Source organism: Hemibagrus wyckioides, linkage group LG13 (genome assembly GCF_019097595.1).
Source record: "Hemibagrus wyckioides isolate EC202008001 linkage group LG13, SWU_Hwy_1.0, whole genome shotgun sequence".
NCBI lineage: Eukaryota > Metazoa > Chordata > Actinopteri > Siluriformes > Bagridae > Hemibagrus > Hemibagrus wyckioides.
The window spans coordinates 22607161-22619636 of record NC_080722.1 but is presented as its reverse complement, the minus strand read 5'-3'; the positions used below and the strand labels follow the sequence as shown (position 1 = coordinate 22619636).

The following is a 12476-nucleotide window of genomic DNA, read 5'->3' as shown; positions in this document are numbered from 1 at the left end:
ATCTGGAAATCACTGCAATATATTCTGTGAGTTCAAGTTGGTAGTAGTTGCAAAGCCGAACCCAAGTTTTAACTTGGCTTCTGGACATGTCTTCAAAACCAAAAATAAGGTAGCCTTTAACAAAACTACATTGCCAGTGAAAGAAATTGAGGGTTACTGAGGACAGACTCTCTCTCTCTCTCTCTCTCTCTCTCTCTCTCTCTTTCTCTGTGTGTGTGTGTGTGTGTGTGTGAGAGAGAGAGAGAGAGAGAGAGAGAGATTGTGTGTGCCTGCATTTGAGCAATAGGAGGAGGAGTGAGGGAGTACACTAAGAAGAAACAGAACATGCCCTGACTCAGGTTTCAGAGTGGAAAAGAGAAGAAACAAAAAGAGACTGGATGGGCGCCTTTCTGTGGCGACACTGAACTTTTTTTATGGAGCCAGTCAGACTGGAGAATGAAGATCTGTGCAAGGTTAACAGTTTTCCTGACTAGTGTTTTCTTCAGAGGTAAGCAAATTCTGTTATGATGAAAAAATAACTTCCGCTAGAGAGTTAAATCAGCATGTGTTGTTAAATGTCAAATATATTGAATACACCTTATGATTTTTTTTTAGTTTTTGAATGGATCTGCTAGAAAGTGTCAAAATAAGGAAACTTAAATTTCAGTTAAATTCATGTGCCTTAAAATCAACGTTAAAACAGTTCCAATTTAGAAATGCAAAACATATTTACTTAAAACCCTGCAAAAATGCAAGCAGTGCCACAGAAAGACAGAAAGAGCAGTTGCTGTTAACTTTGTTGTGGTTTGTGACTCCTCCCTAACCAGAATATTGTATTTACCACAAAGTAACTCACATGCTTCAGCAAAAGTCTTGTATGTAAGTAAGTAAGTAACCATAATATCTGTTACTATATAAAGCACTTGAGAATAAGGTACTCGTTAAGACTCCTGTGTTTGTTTGTTTTTTACTCTTTTGAGAGTGTGCTTACTGTCTGTGGAATATTTCCCTTGTGAAATAGCAAAGGCTAATGTCTGAGCTGATCCACAACACATTACACTACAATGAAACTGTTACTATTTATTCACAAGAATATAGGTGTCTGGGGTCCAAAAACTTTCCATATGGTCCATAATTTGTGTTCATTGAGTAGAACTGTTTCTGCATCTAGGATACATTGTCCAAGAGCATTAACTAAATGTAAAAACAATGGTGGATTTAAAAGAAACAGGACAGAGCCCTGTTTTATATTTATTTTCTTATTTAATTTTTTAAATCTGTAATTATGGTTATATACTTTGTGGCAAAAAAGGGATTTTAATATCCAACTTTGAAATGTAGCTAAACCTTTGTGTATCTCTAGATGTTTGCACTGCCATTAATGCCACAGTCACACCATCTCCATTCCTGGTGGCGGTTGAGGGTGAGAACGTCACACTATCATGTCAAGTGAACCAGTGGCACAAATCAGACACTGCTCTTGTGCTACGCTGGATTTTCCATCCTGTGTCTGGAGGAGATGAGCAGCTCCTTGCCAAAGTCAATATGAGAAGGGCCAAATTCTATGGAAACTACACCAAGAGCTTCCCCAAACCCAAGATTAAGTTAATAGTTGTGAAGCAGGGCAAGATCTACAACCTCTTGATCATCAACATTACCAGAGGTGACAGAGGCTTGTACAGCTGCAGGGTACAGGAGTTTAAGAAGCACCGTGAGAGATGGAAATCATCTGCCAACTCCACAGCAGCTACAGAACTTAAAGGTGAGAATATGGAGACACATTTTTGGGAAAACTATTATTTAAGCATGTAGTGTAGCTGAGGATATCAGGGCCTTGTTTAAGAACATTCAAGCTTAGCATAGAAAGTTAAGGTGCTTTGCCATATAAAGTGTTTTGGCTATTTGAAATGAACCTTTGTGTGTGGTTCTTTTTAAAATCTGCTCCCAAGCAGAATATAACTATATATAAAACAGTGAGAAACAGATTTGACAGAACTGACCCAACTGCAGGAAGTGAAGCAAACATGGTGTGTGTTTTCAGGCAGCATTCTTTGTAGATACGTATGTGCTGCTAAATTCTTACAGACAGACAGACAGATAGATAGATAGATAGATAGATAGATAGATAGATAGATAGATAGATAGATAGATAGATAGATAGATAGATAGATAGATAGATAGATTTATTTAGCTTTCTAGATTTTCAGATGCCATTTTAATAAATGTGGAGTTAACCTGTTTAACCTCTGAACTTTCCACATGGGGGTACTTAAAATGTGCAGGTATTAGTTCTAAATCTATAAACTACAGTAATGTTAAATGATCTATTCTGATTAGTCATGATAAGGTTGCATCACATTACGCTGTTGATTTATTCCCTTACGTACAATATTGTGCAATGTGTAACAATAAGCAAAACCTTTTTGTTTATATAATTTAGCTGAAATGAACAAGCATACTGAACCAACAGCAATGATGCTACCTTTTTCAAAACCCAGCTCAAATATGCAGTAAATAAATAGTCACATGAAAATGATATGACCCTGCAAGGATTGTCAGGAAGCCACTGAGGTTTTTTATGGAGGCTTTGTGTTTTTTTGTGTAGGAGAGTTTGCTGTGGTGTAGAGGATGTGGTCATGATTTAAATACACATTAGCATAGAAAGTAGAGGAAAACCTAACAACATTTGTGGGCAGGATAACAACATAAGGATGACATTCTGTGCAAGACAAGGAGGAAGTCAACCTAGATCCATTGAACACTGAAAGATCTAAACATCTATTTTTGAGATCGACATTTTTGTAGTGTATGTGGGCCAGATAACAACACATAGTAGATATGGAGTTTGTGGAAGAATAGATCTAAATTTGAAAGCTACATTTTTGGTTTTAAAAAAAAATGACGTGAGGGAAAACAAAAATAGTGCTATGTTTCCTGTTGTTGCCTAATTTTACTGATGCTTTGAGAAGCCATGTTGATTTGCTGGGGAAACAACTCCCAAGTTCCCAACTTTGGCCTTTTTTGTCCTTTCACCTTTTATAAAACATGTTGCCTCTGTATTACAGATACAGTTTGAAAGGACTCTTTTACAGAGTGCCTTCTGGCATTTCTTCATCTTTTTCCACAAACTTTATACCAAATGAATGCTGTGGTAGACCATTCTGTATCTGGGTCTCTTTGTCCAACTATGTGCTGTGTGACTGAAAAGAAAGAGTCTTTATTCATTTTCCAATTCTGCCACACATAAATTAGATCCCAAAATAAGTGTATTAAGCAGGCCATGAATAGTGACATATATATTACAACCATTTTATTACTGAATTCATTAATACATTTGTTGTACATGATTTCATGTAAACAAATAATAATGAAATCGTATTATATTCAATAATACACTAATTTGATATGGTGAAAATGATGGTAATAAAGCTTATATGAGGACTAGGTGAATATAATTTTTGGGTGAATTATAAATATACACTGATCAGGAATAACATTGTGAACAATGACAGGTGAAGTGAATAACACTGATTATGTTATAAGGATTTGAGCGAGTTTGACAAGGACCAAATTGTGATGGCTAGACCATTGGATCAGAGCATCTCCAAAACTGCAGCTCTTGTGTGGTGTTCCCGGTCTGCAGTGGTTAGTATCTATCAAAAGTGGACCAAGGAATGAACAGTGATGAAGCGGCGACAGGGTCATGGATGGCCAAGGTTCACTGATGCACGTGGGGAGCAAAGACTGGCCTGTGTGGATCCAACAGATGAGCTATTCTTTCGCAAATTGCTGAAGAAGTTAATGCTGGCTCTGATAGAAAGGTGACAGAATACACAGTGCATCGCAGTTTGTTGCAAGAATTTACAAGATGTGTACCACATGAGTGAGAAGGCAAAACAAATTTATTTTATTTCTTATAGGACTCAAGTTCATATGTAAGGCATAACAGAATGGCACAATCATCAAATAAAACATGACAATAAAGAAAACGAGAAAATTATCCCTGTTCAAAAGTTTGCATACCTTTAGTTCTTAGTATTGTGTCTTGCACAAACTGCACATTTAAAATCTCTAAAGTGAGACTGTGATGGCCACTCCAGAACCTTCACTTTTTGGAGGGTCAACTTGGCCTTGTGCTTTGGATCATTCTCATGCTGGAACATCCAAGAGTGTCCCATGCACAGCTTTTGTGCTGTACAATGCAAATTATCTGCCTGTATTTTCTGATAACATGCTGCATTTATCTTGCCATCAATTTTGACTAAATTCCCTCTGCCACTGGAGCTCACACAGCCCCAAAACATAAGAGATCCACCACCATGCTTTACAGTGGGGATGTTGACTCATCTTCAAACATAGCTTTTATGGTTGTGACTATAAAGTAAAATTTTGGTCTCATCACTCTAAATGACTCTGGTCCAGAAGCTGTGAGGCTTGTCTAGGTGCTGTCTAGTGTACTGAAAGCGGGCCTTTTTGTGGCATGGGTGCAGTAAAAGCTTTCTCCTGCCAACTCTACCATGCAGGACATTTGTGTTCAAGTACCTCCTTATTGTGCTCCTTGAAACAACGCCACTTTTTTTCCAGAGCAGTCTGTATTTCTCTTGAAGTTGTTTGTGGGTTTTTCTTTGGGTCCCAAACAATTCTTCTGGCAGTAGTGGGTGAAATCTTTCTTGGTGGCTTTTGACCGTGGCTTAGTATCAACAGAACCTATTATTTCCTACCTCTTTATCAGAGTCTGAACAGTACTGACTGGTATTTTCAATTGTTGAGATATATTTTTTATACCCTTTTCCTTCTTTATAAAGTTCAACTACCTTATTATGCTGGTGCATTGGCAGTTCTTTTGTCTTCCCCACGGGGCAGTATCCAGTATCCAAGTCAGTGCAGTTGTTGATGCTTTATAAGCTCTTACTGGCCAATGGCTCCTGCAGTAGGATGCAACTAAGAAATCAAACAAGACTAGCCAAGATTTATTTGGATTAAATCTTGGAGTCTTTAGAGATAGACTAATTCCTATTTCACATAAGCTTGATTACTGGTTGATTCTAAACACAGCCACCTACCCAATTATAAAATGGTGTGCACATTTATGCAATTATTTAATTTTTAAGATTTCTTTATTTTATATATTTTTTTTCTGAAATGTGTCACTTTGGTTTTCAATGTAATTGTATTTACATTAAAGGTGAAAATGTTCTGATATGATTTATCTTTGTTTCATTGTTTTACACACATTATCTTTGTTTCATTGTTTTACATTGTTTTAGTATAACTGAGTAATGGCAATGAAGTTTAAGTAACACCTACTTTTGTGCATTCTTGTTTCTCTACTGTTTCTCTACTTCTGTAAAACTGCTTTGAGACAATGTCCATTGTTAAAAGCACTATACAAATAAATTTAATTGAGTTAAAGTGGTTGTTATTATTATTATTGTATTAATTTTTTAAGGAATAAAAAAATAAAGAATCAGGTGGTATGATGTGACTTGATTTGTAGCATCAAAAGGAAAGCATCAAAATGCCGGCATTCCTCTTGCGTATGTTTAGGCCCAATAACTATGCTATTAGCTGCTCACAGGGTTTAGTTTATTTCAGAGGCTCCCAGCGTATGTCAACCTTATGGAGCTGCTTAGCCAAGAACAAGCGCATCCATAGCGAGGCATAGCCTTCATGCTGTCATCCCACACAGAGCGGCCTGTAATTAACTTTATTTAACCCTGAGTGCTGTGCAATTACCAGGCCTATGGAGCCGTAGTGATGATTGTGCACTTCTCCCTGTTCTTTCTGCAGTGCACTTCCTTCCATCCTCCAATGCCATGGGCGGGCTTTGGAGCTTGTTTGAAGGTAAGCCACAGATATATTCTTACCCATTTCATCCTGGACAAAAATAGTACAGAGCTCTAAATAATGTACAATCCATGGAAGTAGTAGGAAAGGCTTTTCTTTTGAAACTTGTAAACATCACTCATTCATCCATTCTTCCCTGAGCGAATATTTTGTTTAAATGATATGATTATGAGAAACTCATGTGGTCATTTAATTGAGTCTGAAGCCATGGATCATGTTTCAGTTCATGTTTTTGTGTTTGTTTCAGATTTGTATCTGTGTGCAGTGCTGATTTGTTGTGTGGGGCTCTTGTGCATGTTTATGTTTACCATGGCTGTAGGCTGCCAGTATCTGCTGAAGAAGAGGCATTTAAAAGGTACAAGATAAGTTTTTAACTTCACAAGTCAGTGTGAATGAATATGAGGTGAGATGGTCGGAAGATTTAGGTATTAGGGTAATGTCTTTTCTAGATTTATAATTACTTTATAACTTGAAAGACACCATATGCAAACTGTGCTTTGCATCAGCTAATACTCTTCCTGACTGAAAACCATCCCACAGTGGTCATAATTCTTTATTTGGTTCATTATTTACTACTACAACACTGAATAAATTAAACCACTACTACTACAACTACAACTACTACTACTACTACTACTACTACTACTACTACTACTACTACTACTAATAATAATAATAATAATAATTAGTATAGTATACTGTATACCATAATACTAAAGTACCTGTCTGTCACAAAAAAATAAAACCACATCACATGAGTAGAGGGGGGATTTTCACAATAAACATGAAAATGTGGCCTTCTTTAAAATCAGGGGCCATGAAACCTACTGTGTTTGTTATGGCCTGTATATGAAAGCAGCAGTATTTGGTCATGAAGAGTACACTGTACTCATGTTTTGTCTTTTAATTATGGCATGATTTCTTTAAAGTTAGCTAACTGGTCATTTTTGAAAATTGTTCGACTTGAAACAATTTTTGCATGGAAATTCTGATATGTTTGAAAGTTTTGTCAGTATCTTGAGCTACAGTGATAAACAACTTCATACCTACAGAAGCCTCATGAATCATCAGGCCTAATTTGTTGGCTAATTTGTCTTCACAGATTCCAATCTAAGTCAGTATGAGAAGTGCACCATATGTTTCCTTGTTACTTTGTCAACACTATGATTAAAAACTGTAATTATTTTGGACTGTGCTACCATTATTATGGTCTATGCTACAATACTTACCCTTCTACAGACTATGCTTTCAAACAATTGCTAAGTTCATTCGTAATGATAACAGCTACACTATAATAATGATACAGATAATAACTACAATTAGGCAGCCAGGCTTGTAGAAACAAAACTTTTACATATATTTAATTTCTAAGGTATATAGAAAATTACACAGCTTAACAGTAAACTGGGATGAGGCATTTTTAGGTTACAGACAGAACATTTTTGTTATCTAGCAATTTACCCAACTTTATGTCAGATATGGCCTAGATGCCATCTGAATTATTCTACGATTTTCATAGAAATTTTTTTTAATTAATTTTATTGAGTAGAACAAGCCTTATTGTGAACAATAACTACAAATTTATTTGTGGCGTGGCCAAAACAACTAAACAGTGTGCATGTAAACTGTAATTTATTATGTAACTTTCTTTTACTGTAGAACCAGGATTGTCAATACATTCACAGCAAACAACTGTACTTTACTGCAAATATGATTTACATTTGTTTGCTGTAAATTGTACGTTGCTTCTGTACCTAGTAACCCAAGTTACCTGAAAATTACAGTAATACAGTGGCAAAACAGAATCCTTGTAAATGTCAAAGTACAGTCTAGATTTCAGGTAACATAGCATGTTTAAGGAAATAAACAATAAACTTTTCATTCCTATATAAAAAGATAAGTTGGTGGACTTTATTAAATTATTAAATTATTGTAATATTCATTGCCATACCAATTTCATGAGAAGAAGTAAAGCCATTGCATTTTATTGCAGTTCACTTCACAGAAAGCAGGGGCCACAAATTTACAAGCTGCTTTTGTTTTGCTCATCAACTAATGACACTGTGTCATGTGGTGTTTCAGTATGCAGACATCATAATATAATAGAAAGACACATTTTCAGGCTGTTTTATACTGCTTTCACACTGCTATTTTAACTTTATTAACTTCTGATGGATTGTTGTAATTAATTTAATTTGATTTTTTTTTTGTTGTTGTTTTGCTATGCTTCTGTTTGTTCAGAAAATTACCACTTGGTGAAAAGTCCCCAAAACAGGTAGGTCTGTTTAATAGAAAATAAGCTACACTGTGATAGTGGAAGATAGCTATTTATGATTAATAATTAATAATTAATAATTTAATAATAATTTTTGTCTTTGCTCAGCTCTGGAGAAACAGTCACGAGTGTAGTTAGCCTTTCGCCAGCTCTTCCCAAGAAGCAAAAGAATTACAAGACAAAAAAAAAAGTAGAACAGGTGGAGGAGCCACCAGAAATCCCAGCTAAAGGTAGAAATCTTTCCATCTCTCTCTCTTTCTAAGTTTATTGCTCAAATGCTTAAAAATACTTAATTTAAAATAGACTGTCTTACCATTTTAACTCATAACATCACCACTATTACTTCCCAGCACCCATTTCTGACAGACTGAGAAAGCCTAAACTTTTAAAACCTCAACCAAGAAAGATAATTCTGGTAAGTTATGTGAAGCTAAATCTTGCTAACACTCATTCTCTTTTTACTGGAATGGATGGCCTTTAGAAGACCCCAATTTTAAAGAACCCAGTGAATCTTAATAATCATTTCATATAAAATATTCATATAAAATCACTGCACTACTAAACTGTAAACTAAGTGACATAATAACAAACAGATTGAAACAATGTTAAAGAAAATTGTATAATATATAATAAAATATATTCAAGCTTTCTGTATGGAGACTTCATGGAAGGAGTCTCCAGTGTCAGTTCTGCATAACATTCAATAAGTTTTCCACCACAGCACCATAAGTTTGGAGGAGGAGGATGTTCTAACTATATTAAAAGTATGGTGTGACATTCATTAATAAACTAAAGCTGTAATTGTTGGTAAATCTAATATATGTGGAATGAAACATTTCCAAATGTGCTGTTGCAAAATAAGCTTACTGTACTGTTGCTGTTCCGTAATTTTGGAGTGGTAACAGTACTGCTGCTTCATGTGTTATCTGGCCATTGTTTTTTGTTTGTTTGTTTGTTTTTTGGGGGGTGATATTGTTTTTATTATGTGTTATAGGCAAATCTGTCTTGGTTTCTGTGGCAGCTAGCCATAAAATTAACTAAAAGAGAAAGAAAAAACTGTCTGGTGAGGTGAATAGTGTTTATAACACTATTAACAATAGTAACAGTAACAAGTGACAAGCAACAAGTGATAACAGGAACTAACGTGTGTCACAGACGTTAAACAGCTTTAAACAACTATAACTGGTCAAAAAGGTAAAAATATCATTTTTTAATTAATAAAATAATGCAAACCTTAGCAAACCAGTGTGGTACAACAATAAAACACCACTGTTATAGAAAAATAATCAACTTTAAGAGAATAAATTTAAACTATAGTGCTCATTTCAATACATAGTGAATATACATGAATATACTGTAATTATTGGACTGTTGATTACATCACAATCTCTCTGACCTTACAGCCAAAGATTGCAGAGGAGAGTTTAACTTATGCAGAACTTGAACTGGTTAAACCTGTCCCTGATGCCAAAACTTCGAAGACAGGAACAGTATATGCCCAAATCCTTTTTGAAGACCAAATGGTGTAATAAAATCATTTTACTTTTTGATTGATTATTTATAATGCTTAATGTTATTGACAATGTCTGGCAAATATTTGCTACCAGATATGTAACAGTGTTTACTTAATTCTTTGTACATATTGTGTTGTATTGAAAAAATTCTAAACACTCTGCATATAGACTGCTATACAAGACACCGGGCCAGCTGATGACACACCTAGAGCTAAAGAACATTCCATCTGTGTTTTGACTGACACATCTTATAGCTGTATAAACAGCCATTTTTATTCATCGCCTCCCCTGTAACTACTCCTGTTATCAGAGGATCCCCTTTTCATCTGCCTGCCAAGTTCAACCCCCATGCACTAATTAGTGATCCATGGTAGACCTTGATTGCTACTTGGAGCTGGAGAACCAGACATAAGGAAAATACTTTTACGTTTGCCTTAATCACTGTATGCTACGTTATGTTTATCTCTTTACTGCATGTTAAATTAATAATCAACATACTGACTAAAATGATAATGATCACTTTCAGATCTCCATTCAACATGAATCTACTATATTGTGTAATAAAACCTGTATATAGAATGTGCACAGTGCGCAGAAGTCGCCAAAGTTCTGCAGAGTCAATAGCTACAGACCTCCAAACTTCGTGTGGCCTTCAGATTAGCTCAACAACAGTGCATAGAGAGCTTCATGGAATGAATTTTCATGGCCGATTAGCAGCATCCAAACCTTACATCACCAAGTGCAATGCAAAGCATCGGATGCAGTTGTGTAAAGCACACAGTCACTGGACTCTAGAGTAGTGGAGATGTGTTATCTGGAGTGACCAGGCACACTTCTCTGTCTGGCAAGCCAATGGACGAGTCTGGATTTAACAGTTACCAGGAGAACGTTACTTGCCTGACTACATTGTGCCAAGTGTTATGTTTGGTGGAGGGGGGATTATGGTGTGGGGTTGTTTGTTTGTTGTTTCAGGGGTTGTGCTTGGTCCCTTAGTTCCAGTGAAAAAAAATCTTAATGCTTCAGCATACCAAGACATTTTGGACAATTTCATGCTACCAGCTTTGTGGGAACAGTTTGGGAATGACCCATTCCTGTTCCAACATGAACTGCCCACCAGTGCACAAAGCAAGGTCAATAAAGACATAGATGAACAAGTTTGGGGTGGAGGAACTTGACTGGCCTGCACAGAGTCCTGACCTCAACCCCATACAATACCTTTGTGATGAATTAGAGTGGAGACTGTGAGCCAGGCCTTCTTGTCCATCATCAGTGCCTGACCTCACAAATGCACTTCTAGAGGAATGGTCAAAAATTCCCATAAACACACTCCTAAACCTTGTGGAAAGCCTTCCCAGAAGAGTTGAAGCTGTTATGGCTGCAAAGGGCAGGCCTAGGCTAACCCTAGGCAGGCCAACTCCATATTAAACCCTACAAATTAAGAATGGGATGTCATTAAAATTGAGGTGCATGTAAAGGCAGATGTCCCAATAGAGTGTACATATGTACAGTATATATACATGTGTGTGTGTGTGTGTTCTGTGTAACCTATGACAATTTAAAACAGTACCCTTTCCAAAAAGAAGAAAAACTGCCACCAGGGTACAAAAGGTATAGACTTGATGGTATCACCCCAGCAAAAGGGAACTGTATTATTTAGTAACCTTCCTTCTCGTAAAATATTGTAGCATAGTACTGTAATACAACTTGATGATTTTGATGAGTGTATATAGAAGAGATTTGGCCTATTGCACAGCATTAATAAAAAAAAAAATAAAACTAATCACACACAATATACCAGAACATAAATAAATACCCTTGTCAAAAATCCATCTGGAATTCCAGTTGTTCTGTAGGATCTTATTTGATTTTTAGAATATCATTATAACTCTACTTGTATTTCATTAAAAGCAATGTCCTGTTGTTAGAATGTTATTGGAAATTACAGAGAGTGCTTTGGGATTTTTTTAATACTGAAAGATTTTATTTTAAATTACAGTATCCTTTTACTGTTATATGCTATTCTGTAGAAACCTTAACCTGTATTGGTCATTAATGATTAGTAATTCATTGAACACAAAGTTAATTTCTTTTATTTAAAGCTTAAATATTATGTTTTTTCCAGGTAATGACAACAACTTAATTTACATCAATTCAGAAATAGTCTTAAAAATATCAAATTCCAATATAGACCTGAATGGGAACCCAAATCCTTTAAATATAATAGAAATTAAAATTAGAATCCTGTACTTCTGAAATCCTTTAAGTTTTTTAAAATATTTCTTCATTATAGATAACAAATGTTATTTAAAAACCATTAGGGTTGACAGAGGGAATTGGACAGTATATTTTTTATTCTGTTGGACTTAACTGGAAAAAGCTTCATGTTTCAAACAAGCAGAAAACAACATGGAAACCCTCATGTTGCACAGAATTATGGGATGTCGATGATTAACCCCTTGCATACTTACATTATAAGAAATCCTCATCTGGGAAAGTCATTTAACTGTGAAAACTCAAAAGCTCCTCCAAACCACACTGAGTGTAATGGGAGCACACTGTGTTCTCCGCTAATAAGTTCCAGCTGTGAATTCAGCTCCCTCCTCAAGGCCATCCTCGCCTCACACAAGCAGAACATCCATTTCTTCTTTCCAGCCTTACACTTATTTAAACATACTGCAAAAGCTTTATTAAAGAAGAACAAGAAGAAGAAGAAGAAGAAGAAGAAGAAGAAGAAGAAGAAGAAGGAGAGATTTTGTGTTTAGATTATTGTGTTGACATGGTAAATAGGTTTACTTGATTAATGTCTACCTTATATATGTATTGTTTCTTATTTGTTTTTTTATAAAGTAAAAATGCTGAAA

The 12476-nt window shown here is 35.6% G+C and overlaps 1 protein-coding gene across 2 annotated transcripts; it reads left to right on the top strand.

Moving 5' to 3' along the window:
• The first annotated feature begins 293 nt into the window (after positions 1–293).
• On the top strand, positions 294–12476 carry vstm4b (V-set and transmembrane domain containing 4b). Of its 2 annotated transcripts, none has more exons than XM_058407025.1 (8): positions 294–487; positions 1343–1741; positions 5770–5823; positions 6146–6181; positions 8068–8101; positions 8210–8331; positions 8452–8516; positions 9505–12476. In XM_058407025.1, the coding sequence occupies exons 1-8, from the start codon at positions 436–438 to the stop codon at positions 9628–9630; spliced, it is 888 nt and encodes a 295-aa protein (XP_058263008.1). In that variant the 5' UTR covers positions 294–435; the 3' UTR covers positions 9631–12476. The 2 variants fall into 2 exon arrangements, with proteins under 2 accessions (XP_058263008.1, XP_058263007.1); XM_058407024.1 differs by having other exon boundaries at positions 305–487; positions 6074–6181; positions 9505–12474.